Raw genomic sequence first — 18,645 nt, 5'->3', positions numbered from 1 at the left:
ATCTATCATCCAGTACATTTTCCAGATCTCTCTCTCTCTCTCTCTCTCTCTCTCTCTCTCTGACTGACCACGTGCTGCCTTTGTCTGTCCTTTCCCTTTTGCCATTGTTTTGACTTTTGCTTTCTCCAACGTTCCAAAACAATGTTCCAAACTGAATTTAAAACAGCAATTGCCACTCCTGGAATTCAAGGAAATCACCTCCAATACCTGAAGGATCATAATCTGTCCACATTATCTGTTCCACTGGCTGATGGAAGGCCTGTAGTACAATCCCATTAAGTGATTTAATCCTTCCACTGCTGTGGCCTTGCTGGAAGAGCCGTCCAAGCTGTGCTCCCTCAGTACAGTTGCGATATTCCCAAGCAATAATGAAACTACCCCACCTCTTTCATATCCCTCAATGTCATGTCTAAAATATCTAAATCCCAAACATCGTATGCAGCCACACAGCATTCCTCTCCCTCCGAGCATATCGACAATCCTCTTGTCCGATGCTCCGTTAATTTCCTCTCTAGGTACTGATTCCATCTACTCAACTCATTGCCTCTTCCCTCCACCCCCCCCCCCCAACACTCCAAACTTATCACCATAAGTACGACAATTCTCAGCTTTCAGTTCTAGATTAGATTACTTACAGTGTGGAAACAGGCCCTTCAGCCCAACAAGACCACACCGACCCGCCGAAGCGCAACCCACCCATACCCCTACCTTTACCTTTTCACCTAACACTACGGGTAATTTAGCATGGACAATTCACCTAACCTGCACATTTTTGGACTGTGGGAGGAAACCGGAGCATCCGGAGGAAATCCACGCAGAATGTGCAAACTCCACACAGACAGTCACCTGAGTCGGGAACTGAACCAGGGTCTCTGGTGCCGTGAGGCAGCAGTGCTAACCACCGCCCACAAAGTTCTGCAAAGGGTCACTGGACTTAAAGCATTCACTGTTTTTCTTTCCACAGATACTGCCCAGACTGGAATTTCTCCTGTGCTTTGTTTTTGTTTAACATTGAGGACCTTAGTTCAAATGAATCCAGGTTCCGCAGATGGCAGAATTTGAATGCCATTAAATGCTTCAATCAAAAGTCTAATGATGACTGTGAAACCACAGACTGGTGTAAAAACCTGTTTGATTCACTGGTGCCCTTCGGGAAAATATAATTGCCGTTCCTGACATTTCTCTGGATCAAAACCTGGCAGTCCCTCCCTAATGGCAGCGTGGGCCGACTTATAGCAGTTCATGACGACAGCTCACCACCACCTTCTCAGTGCATCGAGTGATTGGCAATTCACTTTAGGTAGTGACGGTCACATTCCTTGATTTTAATTTTTTTAAAATGCTCCTAAATGAACTGATTTTGCAGATGCAAGCACCATTGACTTCATCTATCTTACAAGGATAGAAGCTTTCAAAAGTAAAAATTGGATTTTGGAAAATAAATATTCGATACGCTTGTCTGCTTTGCAGACAGTAGTGTCACGGATCAGGCCAGACCCTTATAAAATATTTTAAGGGTAGCGTAGACCCTACCATTTTCTTACTTTAAAAAGTAAATGTGAAGTGATTGCTCCAGGTGTGATGTAACTGGTCAAACCACTTAGCTTTAAAAGTTAAACACTATAGTTAAAACACAAAAGAAAATGGAATTCAGAATAGCTTAAATATTGGAAACCTGATCCGAATACTCAATACAGTACCAAAACAAATTAACTGTTCCAACTTCATAATACCCCAGAAACACACTGCTTGGCAATAAGGCAAATTCAAAGAACAGATTCTGACAGGCAGGATTCCAACCCAGGAGAAAACAAGACAGAGACTTCAGAGAAAATCAGTTAGGAATCATTTACTGAAGCTTGAAACCCTTCTGAGATTCAAACATGTTGTGACTCAAACAGCTAAACGAACAACTAGAAAGCTTAAACTGGGAGAACCGGCCACTCCCCTCCTATTGTTAAAATGTTTTTAAAAAACCCAAAGGCCTCTTAAGCATCCAGTTAATCATCCAGGGTTACCAGACTATTCGGAAGAACAGACAAAGATAAGGGAGGTGGTTACTTCTGACATTCAAGGATGATATCAGGGCAGTGCTGAGAGATGTTGTAGATTCTATGGAGAGCGAGGTTGAATCCATTTTGGTGGAAATTAGGAATTGTAAGAAAAGGTCACTGATAACTGCCATCTATAGGCCACCAAATAATATCACATTGGGACGGACAAGACGTAACTAATGCCTGTAAAAATGGTACAGCTATTATCATGGGGGATTTTAATCTGCATGTAGATTGGTCGAACCAGCTCAGTCAGTGAAGCCTTGGGGTGGAATTTGTTGAGTGTGTCCGGGACAGTTTTCTTGAACAGTACGTAATGGAACTGACAAGGGAGCAAGCTATCCTAAATCTGGTCCTGTGTAATGAGACAGGAATAATTAATGACCTCATAGTTAGGGATCCTCTTGGAACGAGCAATCACAGTGATTTAGAATACAGCTGGAGAATGTGAAGATAAAGACCAATACCAGGGTCTGTGCTTGAATAAGGCAGACTACGATAGAATGAGGGAGGACCTGGCTAAGGTAGGCTGGAAAGAGAGACTTTATGGTGAGACAATTGATTAGCAGTGGAGGACTTTCAAAGAAAATTTCCAAAGTTCTCAGCAAAAGCATATCAAAGAGAAAAGGAAGGACTGTAAGAAGAAGGGTAATCTGCCATGGGTGTATGAGGAAATAAGGGAGGCTATCAAATTGAAAGAGAAGGCATACAAAGGGTCAAAAATATCAGGAATCTAGAAGCTTGGGAAGTCTTTAAAGGTCAACAGAGAGCTATAAAGAGAAGAAAAGATAGAACATGGGAAAACACTAGCACAGAATATAAATATAAAGCACAGATAGCATAGGTTTCTATAAATATGTAAAACAAAAAAGAGTGGCTAAAGTAAGCGTTAGTCCTTTAGAGGATGAGAAAGAGCATTTTGTTATGAGATATGATGAAATGACCAAGGCACTTTGTACTGGTCTTGACAATGAAGCAAACTAATAACATGTCAGTAATTGATAAAGAGCTGAAGGTAGGTGAGGACTTGGAAACAAATATTAATACGGAAGAGGTAGTGTTGGGCAAGCTCATGGAACTAAAGACAGACAAGCCTCCTGGCTTTGATGGAATGCATTCCAGGGTACGAAAAGAGAGATGGCTGAGAAATAGCAGGTGCACTGGTGATATTTTTCTCAAATTCACTGGACTCTGGGGCAGGCCCAGCAGATTGGAAAACAGCAAATATGACGCCACTGTTCAAAAAAAGGGAGGTAGACAAAAGATGGGGAATTATACAATAGTTAGCTAACTTCTGTAGTGGAGAAGATGCCGGAGCCTATTGCCAAGGAAGAAATAGTAGGGCATCTTGAAAGAAAATTGTCCCAGGGTACAGACGCAGCATGGGTTCATGATGGGCAGTCATGCTTGACAAAGCTGGTGGACTTCTATGAAGAGCAAGGTGAACAACAGGGACCCAGTGGATGTGGGGTACCTAGATTTCCAAAAGTCCTTTGACAATGTGCTGCACACAAGGCTGCTGCATAAGGCAAGGTTGCATTGCATTAAGGGTAGTGTATTAGCATGGACAGAGGATTGGTTGACTAACAGGAAGCAAAAAGAGTGGGAGTGAATAAGTGCTATTCTGGCTGACAGTCAGTGACTAGTGGTGTGCCTCAGGGATCGGTGTGGGGACCGCAATTATATACAATTTATATAGATGGTCTGGATTTGGGTAACATGCGTACGGTGTCAAAATCTGCAGATTACACTAAGATGAGTGGCACAGCAACGTGCACAGAGGACTGTGAAACTTTGCAGAGGAACACAGATACATTGAGTGAGTGGACAATGGAATACAACGTTAATAATTGTGAAGTCATACACTTTAGTAGGAGTAAGAGTAAAAAGGATTATTACTTGAATGATAAAAGGTTGCAGCACTCTGCTATGCAGAGAAACCTGGGTGTCCTTGTGCATGAATCACAGGAGGCTGGTCTTCAGATACAAGTAATTAGGAAAGGAGATGGAATTTTGTCCTATATTGCGAAAGGGGTTGAGTTTGATAGCAGAGGGGTAATGCTACAGATGTACAGGGTACTGGTGAGGCCACACCTGGAGTACTGCATGCAGTTTTGGTCTTCTTGAGAAAGTATGTACTAGCATTGGAGGTGGTGCAGAGGGGGTTCACTTGGTTGATTCCGGAGTTGAGGGGGTTGGCTTATGAGGAGAGACTGAGTAGATTGGGATTATATTCATTGGAATTCAGAAGAATGATGGAATGATAGAAACATACAAAGTTATGAAGGGAATCGATAAAATAAAAGTAGAAAGGATGTTTGCACTGGTAGATGAAGCTAGGACAAGAGGGTATAGTATCAAGATTAGAGAGAGCCGATTTAGGACGGAATTGAGAAGGAACTTCTTCATCCAGTGGGTTGTTAATCTATGGATTCCCTTGGCTAGGAAAGTAGTTGACACGATTTCAGTAAACACTTTTAAAGCTAAGGTAGATTATATTTTCAAAATAGAGGAGTTAAGGAATATGGTGAGAGCGTGGGGAAGTGGAGCTGAGTCCACGCAAAGATTAGCCATGATTGTATTGAATGGCGGAGCAGGCTCGAAAGGCCAGATGGCCATCTCCTGCTCCTAGTTCTTAAACAAAGAAACTTCAACACCTCTGCCTTTATAACCGCTGATCAAAATAAAAATCCAGGACAAAAATAGCCTTTTTAAAGTGACAGCATCGTTACACGGAGAACACTGAATGTTACATCCGTAACATTGCTCAGCTTGTTGCAGAATGTCTGGGTAAGCTGGAGGTCATATTTACTGACTATTTTTGGTTTGAAAATGATCAATGGGCTGGATTTTTGTGAGCAATGGATCTACTTGGGTCGTGAAATAAGCTGTCACTCAGTCTCAGGAGGATGGCCTTATCGAGTTAGCAAGCATTGAAAGAGTTGTCCAAAAGTTCTATCTCGGGATATCTTCTAGCTTAAAGTGAAAACAGATTATGAATAATTTGGAGGTGGGGGGGGAAGAGAGAGAGAGAAGGAGGGCAGGTGGAAAGAGCTAAGAAACTACTAGTCTTTCCTTTCTCATCTCTGTGAGCAAGCCTTCGCTGACATGGCAATGACAAAAACCAAAGGAAATAAACCCAGACTCCAATGGAAGCAGCTCTTTGAGTAGTTATTAATAAATAATACACCAAAAAGTGACACGCTTGTTAAGAAATGCAAGTACAGCTTTCTCACTAATGACAGATGTTTTTAAAACAATTTAGCAACAAACCTCATTCCCAGCAAATTCACTGAATCGTTTCCGGTGGTTAAAAAAATTCCATGAATGAGTAATACTGAAAATATATTTGAACATTGATAGACAAACCTTGGGAAAAATGGAGTTTTGTTTTTGTCTTGTCAGGACAAGGGTTTATTTACAAAACGCCTGGCAGTATACATGATACAGAAGGTTGAGGGCTGTTGGTGCAGTCGACAGACTTTGCAGTTCATGGGACATTGGTACCAGTACAGGGGAAAAAGGTTGCCATGCCATTGTTAGTGTCCTCACTTAAAACTGGACTGTAGGACGAATATCATTTCATGAATCAGTTCAGTCGGTTTTCTGTTTGGCAGGAAGCACTGAATTCGGAAACTTTTGGGGAAGTGGTCAGCAACAGACCGAAAAGGGAGCATTGAAGAAATAATTAGACATACACTTCCCACGTCAAGGCATACAAGGTTCAGGGCAAAGTGCTGGAAAACGGCCCGAAAGTAGACAGCTGTTTTTGACAGGCCCGGGCACAAGCGGTAGAGGGGATTTTGTTTTTCTGTGCTGCAGACCTCTGACTCTCAAAGCATTCTGTCCTCCAGTTTTCCACATTCTTTCTCCATTGAAATAATATTCAACTCCTCTATTCATCCTGTTGAAGTGCAAAAAAACTCATTTTCGTGAGTAAGATTTCAAGGTCACAGACGTGCACTGGCAGGAAGGAAGGTGGTTTGGAGCGTCAATGCCAGGAGCATCCGGAATAAGACGGGTGAACTCGCAGCATGGATTGTACGTGGGACTTTGATGTTGTGGCCATTTCAGACACGTGGCTTGAGCAGGAAGGGTCATTGCAGGTTCCGGGGTTGACTTAGTCGAGGACAATATTATGGTGACAGAAAGGATGTTTAATGGGCTACTCTACTGAGGTAGTATGGGCTGAGATTAGAAACAGGAAAGGAGAGGTCACCCTGTTGGAAGTTTTCTATCGGCCTCTGAAAAGTTCCAGAGATGCAACGGAAGGGATGGCAAAGATGATTCAGGATAGGAGTGAAAGTAACAGGATAGTGGTTATGGGGGTCTTTAGCTTTCCAAAGATTGAATGGAAAAGCTACAATTTGTGTAGTTTAAATGGGTCAGTTTTTGTCCAACATGTGCAGAAGGGTTTCCTGACCGTACATAGATAGGCCAACAACAGACGAAGCCATATTGGATTGGTACTGAGTAATGAACCTGGCCAGCTGTTACATTTGGAGGTAGGTGAGCACTTTGGTGATAGTGACCACAATTTGGTTACATTTACTTGAGCCATGGAAAGGTATAGGTAAACACTGCAGGGCAAGAGTGAAAGCTGGGGGGGAAAAGGCAATTATGAAGCAATTGGGCAAGATTTAGGATGCAGAGGATTGGGGAGGAAACTGCATGGGATGGGCACAACTGAAATGTGGAGCATGTTCGAGGAACAGCTCCTGCATATCCTTGGTAAGTACATACCTGTCAGGCAGGGAGGAAATGATCGAGCGAGGAAACCATGGTTTACGAAAGAAGTTGAGTGTCTTGTCGAGAGGAAGGCGGCGGCTTTTGTTAGAATGAGATGTGATGAGTTAGTTAGGGTGCTCGGGAGTTACAAGCAAGCCAGGAAAGACCTAAAGAGAGAGCTAGTAGCCAGGAAGGGGCATGAGAAGCCTATGGCAGGTAGGATCAAGGAAAACCCTAAAGCTTTCTATCAGTATGTCAGGAATAAAGGAATGACTCGGGTAAGGTTAGGGCCAGTCAAGGGCAGTACTGGGGAGTCCAGAGAGATAGGGGAGGTGCAAAATGAAATGTTTTTCATCAGTATTCACACAAGAAAAGATAATGCTGTCGAGAATACTGGGAAACAGACTATTAGACAAGAAAGGATTGAGGTTCAAAAGGAGGGGGTGTTAGCAATTCTGCAAAGCGTGAAAAGAGAGAGGTTCCCTGGGACGGATGGGTTTTAACCTAGGATTCTCTTGGAAGCTAGGGAAGAGATTGCAGAACCTTTGATTTTGGTCTTTATGCTGTCATTGTTGACAGGAATAATGCCAGAAGACTGAAGGACAGCAAATGTTGGCCCTTTCTCAAGAAGGAGAGTAGAGTTAACCCTGATAATATAGACCAGTGAGGCTGACTTCAGTTGTGGGTAAAGTGTTGGAAAGGATGAGAGATAGGAGTTATCATCTGAAAAGGAATAATTTGATTAGGGATAGTCAACATGCTTTGTGAAGGGTAGGTCATGCCTCACTAACCTTACTGAGTTCTTTGAGAAGGTGACTAAATAGGTGCATAAGCGCAAAGTGGTTGATGTGGTGTGTATGCGCTTCAGTGAAGCATTTGATAAGATTCCCCATGGTAAGCTCCTGCAGAAAATACAGAGGCATGGATTTGAGGGTGAATTAGCGGTTTGGATCAGAAATTGGCTAGGTGAAAGAAGAGGGTGGTGGTTGATGGGAAATATTTGTCCTGGAGTTCAGTTACTCCTGGGGATTCGCAAAGATCTGTTTTGGGGCCAATGTTGTTTGTCATTTTTACAAATAACCTGCAGGAGTGCATAGAAAGGTGCGTTAGTAAGTTTGCGGATGACACAGGTCAGTTGGGTTGTGGATAGCGCCGAGGTTACAGAGGAACATAGATAAGTTGCAGAGCTGGGCTAAGCAGTGGCAAATGGAGTTTAATGCAGAAAAAAAAAGTGAGGTGATTCACTTTGGAAGGAGTAACAGGAATACAGTGTACTGGGCTACTGGTAAGATTCTTGGTAGTGTAGATGAGCAGAGAGATCTCAGTGTCGAAATGCATAGATCCCTCAAAGTAGTCACCCAGGTTGATAGAGTTGTTAAGGCAGCGTAATCAAATTAGTGTCCCGCTTCTGTCCCTAAGCATCATGGTAGCCCACAAACCTCCCACCACAATGAAACAGCTCCTGATGAATTTAGAAGGACCTTGTACCAACAAACCAGCAGAATGATCATCACATACAAAATACCCTGCAAGAACTGCTATAAACATTACGTTGGACAGACAGGCAGGAAACTAGCCACCAGGATACATGAGCACCAACTAGCCACCAAAAGACATGAGCACCAACTATCACTGGTACCATACACACAAATGAAGAGGGACACCAGTTTGACTAGGACAATACATCCAATCTAGGACAGGCTAAAACAAAAACACACAGGAATTCCTGGAGGCCTGACATTCAAACTGGAACTCCATTGGCCTAAGGGCCTGTTTCCACACTAAGTAATCTAATCTTAAAAAAAAAGATTTGGACACCAATTACCAACCCTGGATGGCACAGTGGTTAGCACTGCTGCCTCTCAGCGCCAGGGACCCAGGTTCATTCCCACCTCAGGCGACTGTCTGTCTGGTGTTTGCACATTCGCCCTGTGTCTGCACGGGTTTCCTCCCACAATCCAAGAGTGCTAAATTGGCCGTGCTAAATTGTGCATAGTGTCAGGTGCATTAGTCAGGGATAAATAATCGGGTCGGGGGAGTGGATCTGCGTGGGTTACTCTTGGGAGGGTCGGTGAGGACTCTGTTGGACTGAAGGGCCTGTTTCCATACTGTAGGGAATCGAATCTAATCTATCCCGAACAGAAGCAGAAACGATATCACCGACCACGACAAAGTGAGACCGATAAAAGCAAGCGGGACAGAACACTTAACGCTTCACTCGAGGCTCATTGATGATGTTACTAGCATGGTGACAAAACGTCAGAGAACAAATATACTGGCTCAGTGAGCCAGCTTACAACCTGACTGGTCCCCTGACATATGACCATCTGGATTAGTGGTGCTGGAAGAGCACAGCAGTTCAGGCAGCATCCGAGGAGCAGTAAAAATCGACGTCTCAGGCAAAAGCCCTTCATCAGGAATAAAGGCAGACAGCCTGAAGTGTGGAGGGATAAGCTTGAGGGTGGGGAGTTCCCAGCATCTGCAGTCATTGTTTTTACCTATATGACCATCTGAATACTTGCTAACAATACACGGTCTTCCATAAGTTATTAATATGTATTAATAACTGTGGCCCCAGCCCATGTGGCATTGTTTGCAGTTTGACAATCTGAATATAGCCACTTTATTCCAACTCTGTCTTCTATTAGTTAGCCAATCTTCTATCCACTACAACGAACATCATTGTGGAACATTGGAAAATGTTACATCTACAGGTTTACTTTCATCGAAGAGTGCTTGTTACCTCAGGTATGATTGCTCCTTCATGAAGTCATACTGATCCTGTTCAATTACATAGGTGTTTCCAGATTAAAAATATGACAGGCTTTAAGTCAACTTGAACATGTTAAACTAACTGATGTATAATTGCCCGCTTTTGTTTTGTCTCCTTTTTTCAATGTGGATGTTACATGTGGTAGTTTTGTAATTCTCCAAGACTTTTCCAATATCTCAGTATTCTTGAACAATTACAACCAGTTCAACTGCTATCTCTGTCACTCCTTCTTTTAAAATCTAGGGTGCAATGGTAGAGTTAAAACGTTTAATGATAGGGCCTTGGGTAGTGTTGGAGAACAGAGAGACCTAGAGGTGCAGGCACGTAAATTTTGAAGTTTGCACCATAGAGATAAGGTGATCAAAAAGGCATTTAGCCCGTTCGCCTTCATTGCTCAGTCCTTTGAATATAGGAGTTGGGAAGGCATTGTGAAGTGATATGGGGCATGAGGGAAGCCTCTTCTCGAGGAACGTGTCCAGTTCTCGGTATCCAGTTCCCACATTATCCCAGTGTCTGCATTGGTTTACTCCCACAGCACAAAGATGTGCAAGTTCGGTGGATTGGACGTCTAAATTGCCCATAGTATTTAATGATGTGTAGGTGCGTTAGCAATGGGAAATGCATGGTTACAAGGAGAGGGGTATGGGGATGGGTGTAGGTAGAATGGTCTGCAGAGGGTTGGTGTGAACTTGATGGGCCAAACAGTCTGTTTCTGCACTGTAGGGATTCTATAGTTCTACAGTTAACATCGTGTATGAATTGATCAATGGTTGACAGGCAGGAAATAGGAACAGAGAACAATTGGGCCTTTTTCCACATCGAAGAGTGTGGTGCTGGAAAAGCACAGTCAGTCAGACAGCATCCAAGGAGCAGGGGAGTGAGTCAATGTTGTTTCGAGCATGAGCCCTTCATCAGGAATGAGGCTTGCGGCCAAAAGGGAGCTGTGAGATAAATGGGAGATAGGTGGGGCTGGGGAAAGGTAGGTGAGAATACGATAGGTCATGAAGGTGGGGGTGAAGATGATAGGTCAGACAGGAGGATGGAGCATATAGATGGAGAGAAGATGGACAGATAGGGCTGTTCAAGAGCTTGGTGCCAAGTTGGAAAGGTTGGATCTGGGATAAGGAGGGAGAAGGGGAAAACAGGCAAACTGGTCAAATCCACATGGATCTATGTGGTTACAGGGTCCCAAGGCGGAAGATGAGGCGTTCTTCCTCCAGGCATCGAGTGGTTGTGCTTTGGCAATGGAGGCGGCCCAGAAGCTGCATGTCCTTGGCAGAACGGGGGGGGGGGGGGGGGGGGGGGGGAGTTGAAGTGTTGAGTTACAGGGCAGTGGGGTTGTTTAGTGCAGATGCCCCCAGAGGTATTCTCTGAACCAATCTGCAAGTTAGCATCCTGTCTCTCCAATGTAGAAGGAGCCACATCAGGTGCAACGGAGACAACAGATGACGTGTGTGGAAGTACAGGTTAATTTCTGTTGAATGTGGAAGGATCCTTTGAGGATCTTGGACAGAGTTGGGAAGGGGGGGGGGGGGCACAGGTTTTGCACTTCTTGCGGTGGCAAGGGGAGGGTGGGTTGGTGGAGGAGATGGACATGACAAAGGAGTCAGAGGCAATGATGCAATATTATCGGAAAGATGGCGAGGTGGAAGAAGAGGACCAGGGGATGTTCTGCCCTTGTTGCGACTGGAAGGTGGAATTCAAGGGCAGAGCTGCGGGAAGTAGAGAACTTGTGCTGGAGAGCATCAATGACCACGTGGGAGGGGAGATTGCATTATTCGAAGGAGGAGGCTATTTGGGATTTTTTTTTTGGAATTGGTTATCTTGGGAGCAGAGAAGGAAGAGGAATTGGGCAAAAGGGGTAGCGTTTTTACGCAGGGTAGGAGGAAGTGTAGATTAGACTGGTGCTGGAAAAGCACCACTCTGAGGAGCAGGAAAGTTGCCCTTTCAGCAGGAGCCCTTCATCAGGAATGGATGGCTCCTGCCGGAAATATCGATTTTCCTGCTGCTTGGAAACTGCCTGACCTGCAGTGCTCTTCCAGCACCACTCTAATCTTGACTCTAATCTCCAGCATCTGCGGTCCTCACTTTCACCTGGGAGGAAGTATAATCCAGGTAGCTGTGGGAGTCTGTGGGTTTGTAGTGGATGGCTGCATTGAGTTGGCCACCATTAATGGAGATGGAGGTGTCTGACTTTGTCCAGGTGAACTTGAGGTCAGGGTGGAAGGTATTTGTGAAGCTGATGAACTGTTCAACCTCCTCATTGGAATATGGGGTAGCAGCAATACAGTCACCAATGTTGCGGAGGAAATGGTGGGGAATGGTGCCTGCGGAAGGGGGACTGTTCCACGTACCCGAAGAGGCAGGCATAGCTGGGGCCCATGTGGGTGTCCATGGCTACCCCTCTGGTCATGAGGAAGTGGGAGGATTGGAAGGAGAAATCGTTGGCAGGGGGGGTGAAGGAGTTCAACCAGTTGAATGGAGTGTGCGTATCAGTGGAATGGTACTGGTTAGGTCAGTGTGAAAGGAAGGACCTGAGGGCTAGGAGACCTTTGTCATAGCGGATGTATGTGTACAGGGACTGGATGTCCCTAGTGAAGGTCAGGTGTTGGGGGATGGGGAAAACAAAAGTCACGGAGGTGGAGGAGGGTGTGGGTGGTGTTCAGAGTGTAGGTGGGATGTTCTAGATGAAGGGGGAAGGACGTTGTCAGAGATAATTTCAGTGGGGCAGAAGCAGGCCGAGACATTGCCCTGATCAACCCAGTCAGGTTTGTGAAGGTGATATGCCATGCAATATTCCAAGTGTGGCATAACACTCCATAAGGTTGCAGTATTACTTGCCTACCCTTATACTCAATGTCCCTACCAATAAAGGCAAGTATGCCATAAGCCTTTTTACAACCTTACCTACCTGCACGGCCACCTTCAGTGATCTGTGGACCTGCACACCCAGATGTCTCTGCATACCAATACTCCGAAGGGTTCTATTATTCATTATATAATTTCCATCTGTACTTGACTTTCCAAGATGCATTACCTCATATTTGTCTGGATTAAACTCGATCTGCCATTTTTCTGCATGTGCCTCCAAATGATCCATATCCTGCTGTATCTTCTGAGCATCCTCACTATCCACAACTCCAACAATCTTTGTATCACCCGCACTTACTAATTACAACAGGTATATTTTCCTCCAAATCATTTATGCAGACCATGAACAGCAGAAGCCCCAGCACTGATCCCTGGTGGATTAATCACAACCCTCCATTCCAAAGAGCATCCTTTTAACCGCTACTCTGTCTCCTATGACTAAGCCAGTACTCTATCCATCTTGTCACCTCACTCCTGATACGACATGATTTCACCTTTTGGACTCATCGGCAATGAAGGATTTTGTCAAAGGTTTTACGAAAGTCCACGTAGACAACATCAACCATCTTCGTTACCACCAAAGAAACTCAATCAAGTTAATGAGGCATGAAATCTCCTGCACAAAACCAAGCTGTTTCATCACTAATAGGTCCATTTGCTTCAAAATGCATATTCATCTTGTTCCAGAAAATCTTTTCCAATAATTTCGCTACCACTGACATGAGACTCACAATCCTGTAAGTTCCAGGGTTATCCCTGTTGCCCTTAAACAATGGGACAACAATTAGCTATTCTCATGTGGTCAAAAAGGACACATAGATGTTTGTCAATGCTCCAGCAATTTGTTCTTTCAGCTCCCACTATATTCTGGGATATATCCCATAAGGACCCAGGGGTTTATCTACCTTAATACTATTTAAGATGCGCAACACCTCTTCCTTTTCAATAGCAACTTGGCTTAGAAATTAGACACTCATTTCCCTGAGATTATCCTCCACCAATTCCTGCTCTTTGGTGAATATCAACACAAAGTATTCATTTCGAACCCTCACCTTCCTCTTTTGGCACCACACAGAGTCCTGGGAGTGGGCCAACCCTCTTAGTGGCCACCTTCTGGCTTTTTATACATGGAGAAAAAGTCTTGTGTTTCTCTTCAAACTCTTCCAATTCTTTGTTTGAATTCTTTCCTGCTTTCCTTCTCTACTTCAACGACTTTGTCAGTTCCTATCCTTCTAGATCTTTTTGAAGATGATCATATCATCTCTGGTTATCAAAAGGTTCATGCAACTTACCGTACTTGTCCATAATTCTCACAGGAAAATGCCACTCCTGAACTATTATCAAATGCCTGTTGAAATACTCGCGTCCAATGTGGATTGCCCCTCGGATAGCTGCCTCCAATCAAAATTCTCCAGTTCCTGCCTAATATTGTTGTAGTTCGCCATGCACCAGTTTAACACTGCAACCCAAGGCCTGTGTTATCCCTTTCCCAGAGTATCTTAAAACTCATGGCATTATGGTCACTGCTCCCAAAATGCTCCCCCACTGAAACTTCACTCACCGGGCTGAGCTTATTTCCCAAAACCAGGTCCAGTACAACCCCTTTCTTGGTTGGGCTGTTTCAAGAAACCCTCCAGAATGTCTCTGTCCCAACCACGCCCCTGCACAGAGTGAGTCTCAATCAATGCAGGGGAAGTTAAAATTACCATCACAAAATCACCATCATGTTTACAACTTTCCAAAAATTGACGTACATATCATCACCTCTATCTCCCACTGGCTGTTGGGAGGCCTGTAGTATATCCCCAGCATTGTGATTTCACCTTTCCCTTCCATATTCCATCCATATTGCCTCATTGCACAAGTTCTCGGATGTAGTCTCCCTCTGCTGTAAGTTACTTTCTTATCAGTAATGCAGCCTCTCCACCCCTTTTACATCTCCTCCTATCACAACCGGAACATCTAAATCCTGGGAAATTCAGCTACCAATCCCTTCCTTCTTCTAGCCAAGTCTCCGTAATGACATAATATCATAGTCGAAATATTAACCAAAACTCTTCATTCATTTTCCTTGCCTATTATACTTCTCACATTGAAATCTATTCACTTCCAGCAGTATTTCCCTGCATATACGTGTACTTAGTCATGTTTACCTTCGTTTCCACATCTCCCTCAACTTCTGAATCTACTGTCCTACCTCTCTGGTTCCCATTCACCTATCACAACAGTTGAAACCTCCCCCAGCCACTACCTAGTTTCCACCCCCCTCCCCCCCAACTACTACCTAGTTCCCCCCCACCGACTACCTAGTTTCCCACCCCCAACTCCCCCCACCCACTGCCTGGTTTCCTCCCTCCCCCAGGACATCAGTTGTGGTCCTGTACAGACATCCAATTTGTACAGGTGCCACCTCCACAACAATTACAGAAATGTGCCTTAAGGATGTACAGGACTGGCAGCTGAATATTCCAAGATACAAATGCGATGGGAAGGATAGAGAGGTGAGGGTGGGGGGGGGGGGGGGGGGGGGGGGTTAGAGAAGAGAGGAGGGCGAATGGCGTTTTTGACAAGGGTTAGCATTACTGCTGCCCTAAGGGAGGATATGCCTGAGAATACTTCCAGGGAAGTTATTTGGTCGGAACTGAAACAAGAAAGGAATGATTACCTCCCAAAGAGTCAGCGGGAAATTGAAAAGTTCTAAATTGGTGGAAGGCTCATTTTGGTGGTGTTCGGCAAGATCTTTTAAAGGCCGATTTGGGGCAGATGTTCACAGGTTAAGGGACGGATGGAAAATGGGAAACCTTCAGAAATGATATACTGTCCAGAGACTGTATATTCCTGTTCGGGTGAAAGAAAAGGCTGGTAGGTGTAGGGAATGCTGGATGACTAGAGAAATGGAGGGTTTGGTTAAGAAAAAGAAGGAAGCATGTGTTAGATACAGACAAGAGAGATCACATGATTCCTTAGAAGAGTACAAAGGCAATAGGAGTATACTTATGAGGGACATCAGGAGGACAAAAAGGGGACATTCAGTAGCTTTGGCAAATAGGATTAAGGATAATTTGAAGGGATTTTATAAACACATTAAGGACAAAAGGGTAACTACGGAGAGAATAGGGCAACTCAAAGACCACTGAAGCAGCCTCTGTGTGGAGCCGCAGGAGATGGGGGAAGATACTAAACGAGTATTTTCATTCAGTCTTTACTGCAGAGGGGGACGTGGGACATGTGGAATGTGGGGGAAAATAGATGGTGACGTTTTGAAAAATGTCTATGTTACAGAGGTGGTGCTGCTGGATATCTTGAAACGCAGACAAATGGTTAAACCCCCAGGTCCTGATCAGCTGTAATCTATAGCTCTGTGGGAACCAAGGGAAGTGATTGCTGGACCTCTTGCTGAGATACTTGTATCATCGATAGTCACAGGTGAGGTGCCAAAAGACAATGTTAGCTAAAGTGGTGCCACGATTTAAGAAAGGTGGTGAGGAAAAGCTGGGGAACTATAGACTGGTGGCCCTGACATCAGTGGTGTGCAAGTTTTTGGATAGAATCCGGAGGGACAAGATTTACATATATTTGGAAAGGCAAGGACTGACTAGGGACTGTAAGCATGGCTTTGTTCATGGGAAATCATGTCACATTAATTTGATTTAGGCTTTTGAAGAAATAACAAAGACTGATGAGGGCAGAGAAGTAGGCGAGATCTATATGGACTTCAGGAAGATATTCGACAAGGTTCCTCAATGGAAACTGGTTAGCAAAGTTAGAATTCATGGAATACAGGGAGAACTAGCCATTTTGGACAGAGAACTGGCTCAAAAGGTAGAAGACCGAGGGTGTGGTGGATGGTTACTTTTCAGACTAGAAGCCGGTGACCAATGGATCGGTGCTGGGTCTACTGCTTTTTGCTATTTACATAAATTATTTGTATGTGAACATAGGAGGTTCAGTGCGTAAGTATGCATATGATACCAAAATGAGAGGCGTAGTGGAGGTTACCTCAGAGTACAACAGGATCTTGGTCAGATGGTCCAATGAGCAGTGGTTAGGTTATTCAGTTTTCTATTGCTTGCGTTTCATTCTGTAATCTTGCAAGTAAATTCTGTTTTGTTTAAAACAGAGTGATTTGACCAGCAGCATTTCTCCTGGAATGCCCACTTAAAACAACCTGCTTAAAACAACTAGCAAAGTGATGGCCTGGGCTACCTTCTTGAAATGTTTGGAGGGCTCTGGCGTGGTCCACGAGACTCTTCGGTCTAACTCGTCCATGCCGAGATATCCTAACTTCACCTAGTCCCATTTGCCAGCACTTACCACACATCCCTCTAATCCCTTCCTATTCATATATCCATGCAGATGCCTTTTAAATGTTGTAATTTTACCAGCCTCCACCACCTCCTCCAGCAGCTCATTCCATACTCCACACTGTGGGAAGTTTCCCCTTGGGTCCCTTTTAAATCTTTTGCCTCTCACCACAAACCTATGCCCTCTAGTTCTGGACTGGACTGCCCCACCCCAGGAAAAATACCTTGTCTATTTACCCTATCCAAGCCTCATGACTTTGTAAACCTCTACAAGGTCACCCCTCAGCCTCCGATGCTACAGGGAAGATAGCCCCAGCTTTTTCAGCCTCTCCCTGTACTATAGTTCAAACCCTCCAACCTTGGCAACATCCTTTCTGAACTCTTTCAAGTATCACAACATTGTTTTTAAATAGGAGGTAGACCAGAATTAAACACAATCTTCCTAAAAGTGGCCTAACCAATGTCTTGTACTGCCACGACATCTCCCAATTCCTATACTCAATGCTCTGACCAATAAAGGAAAGCATACTAAATGCCTTCTTCACTATTCGATCTACCCAAGACTCCATGTTCAAAGGAACTATGAACCTGCACTCCAAGGTCTCTTTGTTCGGCAACACTCCCCACATCGCATAAGTTCCTACTTTGGAAATAAAAATCAGTCTGACTCCAGATACAGAGTCTAACCTCACACCTTTAAAGCACTGTCATGATTTGGAGATGCCGAGGTTGGACTGATGTACAAAGTTTAAAAAAAAAATCACACAATACCAGGTTATAGTCCAACAGGTTTAATTGGAAGCACACTAGCTTTTGGAGTGACAGTCCTTCATCAGGTGATTGCAGGTGATGAAGTAGCGTCGCTCCGAAAGCTAGTGTGCTTCCAATTAAACCTGTTGGACTATAACCTGGTGTTGTGTGATTTTTAACTTCAAGCATTGTCGGTGTGGAGATGTCACTTTTTTTAAAATCCAGTGATAAAACCTGAACCAAAATCTGCAACCCCATTCTAAGTGATTAAAAAACAAACAAGTTTATCTAATATATTGCATCAGCTGTATGGCATTTTGATCTTTTACTTATAAATTCTGTCTCCTCCATACCTGCCCCACTAGCTACCTGATAAAGGAGCAGCACTCCAAAAGCTATACTTTCACATAAACTTGTTGGACTATAACCTTGTGTTGTGTGATTTTTAACTTTGAATGTATTTATGATAGATAATGCTTTAGAGTTTAAAAACACCATGTATGGAAGCGAAAGAGGGATTAAAGTGGCACTGAGATAGAGGACCAGCCATAAATTGTACTGAATAGCAGAGCAAATTCCAAAGACCAAACATCCTCCTGCGAACTAATTTATCTCTAATATCAGATTTCTAACTCGAATAACCTAATGCTGCTGAATCTTGCAAAATACCAAGAGTAAAGATTTGAGAAAAATGGGTTATGCTTGAGAATTTACGACAAACCCTCAAGCAAAGATTAATTTTGAGATTTAAATTGGTGAATGCAATCAATTTACCAGCATTAAACAGAGGGCAGTTCTCTAATATAACTGAAGCCTCTTCCACCATATCTAGGGCGCGACCTCCATGACGAAAGCGGCGATAACCCTGCAGAGCAGCTTTCTTCACTTCGAGCAGGCAGACTTCCTTACGATCCTCTGGATATTTTCCACAACCTCCATGCACGACGATTACAGGATTGCTGGTACACATCTTCAATAAATAATGATAAAATATTTTAAAAATAATATTGCATGCTTCAGCAGCAATGCTCATGTCACACGAAAAACTCAACCGAACACAGAAACAATCTATTCGGAAAGAGAACAGTTAAAAGACCAGGGCCCACAGCACTCATCAATATCCCGTTGAAAACACAGCTCGGGGCTGGCGAGCTAACCCCGTGTA

At 44.0% G+C, this 18,645-nt stretch overlaps 1 protein-coding gene across 6 annotated transcripts in view; it reads right to left on the bottom strand.

Moving 5' to 3' along the window:
• asrgl1 (asparaginase and isoaspartyl peptidase 1) overlaps window positions 1-18,645 on the bottom strand; it is a 65,482-nt gene that overhangs the window by 29,520 nt on the left and 17,317 nt on the right. For all 6 annotated transcript variants that reach the window (XM_060853395.1, XM_060853393.1, XM_060853390.1 and 3 more), the window contains one exon: window positions 18,255-18,450. In XM_060853395.1, coding sequence (XP_060709378.1) covers window positions 18,255-18,450 — 196 coding nt within the window. The remainder of the gene's footprint in view (window positions 1-18,254; window positions 18,451-18,645) is intronic.

The sequence above is a fragment of the Hemiscyllium ocellatum genome, chromosome 40, assembly GCF_020745735.1.
Source record: "Hemiscyllium ocellatum isolate sHemOce1 chromosome 40, sHemOce1.pat.X.cur, whole genome shotgun sequence".
Lineage (NCBI taxonomy): Eukaryota > Metazoa > Chordata > Chondrichthyes > Orectolobiformes > Hemiscylliidae > Hemiscyllium > Hemiscyllium ocellatum.
Note: the sequence above shows the minus strand (reverse complement) of the source record. Positions and strands in the feature narration are given on the sequence as shown.